The 2,157-nt window shown below is 42.5% G+C and overlaps 1 protein-coding gene across 1 annotated transcript in view; it reads left to right on the top strand.

Annotated features, from left to right (window-relative positions):
* Positions 1-4: 4 nt before the first annotated feature.
* The window catches only part of CSUI_010843 (ubiquitin family protein), a gene marked incomplete at its 3' end in the record, with an annotated part of 7,038 nt that continues 4,885 nt past the window's right edge, over positions 5-2,157 (top strand). The window contains exons 1-2 of the mRNA XM_068070944.1: positions 5-955; positions 1,230-1,331. Of these exons, the coding sequence (XP_067917080.1) occupies positions 626-955; positions 1,230-1,331 (432 nt within the window). The remainder of the gene's footprint in view (positions 956-1,229; positions 1,332-2,157) is intronic.

The raw sequence follows: 2,157 nt of genomic DNA, 5'->3' as shown, positions 1-2,157 counted from the left end.
CTATCTATCTTTAATTGATCTATCTATCTTTATCTATCTATCTACCTATGTTGTATGGAGGGTAGCTTAGAATGAAGGACTGTGTGTCTCTCTCTGTGTATGCGTATTATTCTTATTATTTTTAGATACTGTCCTTTAGATCGATACTATATATGTATATACGTAGGTGTAGTTAGGTTACATGTATCCATGTGTAAATGTATGTTTACGTGTATACCTAATGAAAGACTTCAAGAGAAGAGAGGATGTCTATATGGTAGATACATAGGAAAGAATGACTAACTCTCTTTCATATGAAAGAATAGATATGTCTATCTTCTTGATATTTGAAGTCCCACGTGTAAGCGGCTTCCCAAGTGTTTTTCTTTTCTAGGTGTCTCTCTGCAGTGTATCTACGCCTATGTGCTGTCTAGTGCGGAAGCGGTTTTTGCATGGCATCGTTTTCCTTCCAACTCTTCTTCTTCTTCTCTCATCTCTTCTTTTCTATTTTCTTCCCGTCTCACTCGCTCTTTCTTTTCTTCTTCTTCTTCTATCTCCTATTTGTGGATTCGCCCCTACTTGCCTCGTGTGATGGTCGTTCTGTCCGTGTGTCATATCAGGTAGCCAGATACGCAGTTTATCTCAGATGGGAGATTCTGTAGCCTATCCTTTCTTTGGGAGAGCAGGAGGAGCGCATATAGTAGCCCGTCATCTACAGGCTCTTCATGGGGGTACAGAACCGAGTATCCCTTCTTCTTCTTCTTTGCCCCTTCACTCCCCACCAGAGTTTGAGAGCGTCGATCAAGGTGGAAATGGGGGGGGAGATATGCTCCTTCAACAGTTGCTTCAGTCAAGTCTTATGGATCAACTCACGGAAAGTCCGGATTTCCTTCGTATGCTTATGGAGTCGACACCTCAGTTTCAACAGCTACGGGATCAAAACCCTGAATTAAATCATCTTCTTAATGACCCACAGGTAGGCAGTAGACACCCTTCTTCCCTTCTTCTCTTCGCGGATGATGATCATACACCACACCCCAAGCACACACTCCTCTTTAATCTATCTATCTATCCTTAGTCTATCTATCTATCTATATGGGTAGTAAAGGTGTATATCTTTCTTTACGGAAGAAAAGATACACAGTTTTACTATGTATACATGTGCATGCACATATTTTGTCCCCTGTACGTAGATATCCATGTTTTCTCAAGGAGGGTGTTTTTGCAATCTTCTGTCTGTTTGCATGCAGATATTTCGCCAGTCAATTCAGATGGTCAGAAATCCTGCACTTCTCCGCGAAATGATGAGAAGTACTGATCGAGCTATGGCGAATATCGAAGCTCTCCCTGGGGTAAGCAAGCGGTTAGGGGGGATACTCCTTGCAATGCATGCATGCAGGCATGCATGCATGCATGCCGTAGTGGCAGTAGTAGTAGTAGTAGCACTAGTGACTCCGCAGGTGTACAGACGCCTCACCCTTGTCTACTCGAAGACTTGTGAATGTGTTCTGACCTTTGAGACGTGTGGAGCTCTTATTCATTACCAAGGTCTCGTTGTTTCTCCTAAGGTGGTCTCCTTTGCACTATCATGAAAGAAAGATCTCTTTCGCCTTCTTCTTCATGGAAGTGCTACTTTTTTCTTCTCTCACTTCTTTGATTGCCTCACAGATAGAGGCCAGAAGAAAAGGAGAGAGAGAAGAAAATACGTGTCATCCTCCCGCTCCGTCTTCAGACTACCTGCGGTGGTCTTTCTCTTTCTTGTGCTCCTGTCTCGTCTCTTCACCTGCATGTACACCCAAAAAATCTAAAATTGTTTCTCTCTCTTTTCGCATCTCTGTCTTTCTCTTACACCAAGCAGACGAAGAAAACCTCCCCATCATCCCTACACTATGCATCCTATCCATGAGACTACCTCTATCTATCTATCCTTAATCTATCTTCTATCTATCTATCTATCTATCTATCTATCTATCTATATACTTACGGCGAGAAGGGAAGTGTGTTTCAAGGTTGTACAGTGGGTTAGTTTCAATGCCCAAGGCAGAGCACTGGACTGGATACCCAGGGAACTGTGCTCCCATTAATAAGAAGTATTTTATAAGTCACCAGGCATGCAATACCAATCAGGGCTAAGAATGTAGATTGTTGGAATTGTAAACCAGAGTTATTTACAGGAAC

This window comes from Cystoisospora suis (assembly GCF_002600585.1).
Source record: "Cystoisospora suis strain Wien I chromosome Unknown contig_8549, whole genome shotgun sequence".
Classification (NCBI taxonomy): Eukaryota; Apicomplexa; class Conoidasida; order Eucoccidiorida; family Sarcocystidae; genus Cystoisospora; species Cystoisospora suis.
Note: the sequence above shows the minus strand (reverse complement) of the source record. Positions and strands in the feature narration are given on the sequence as shown.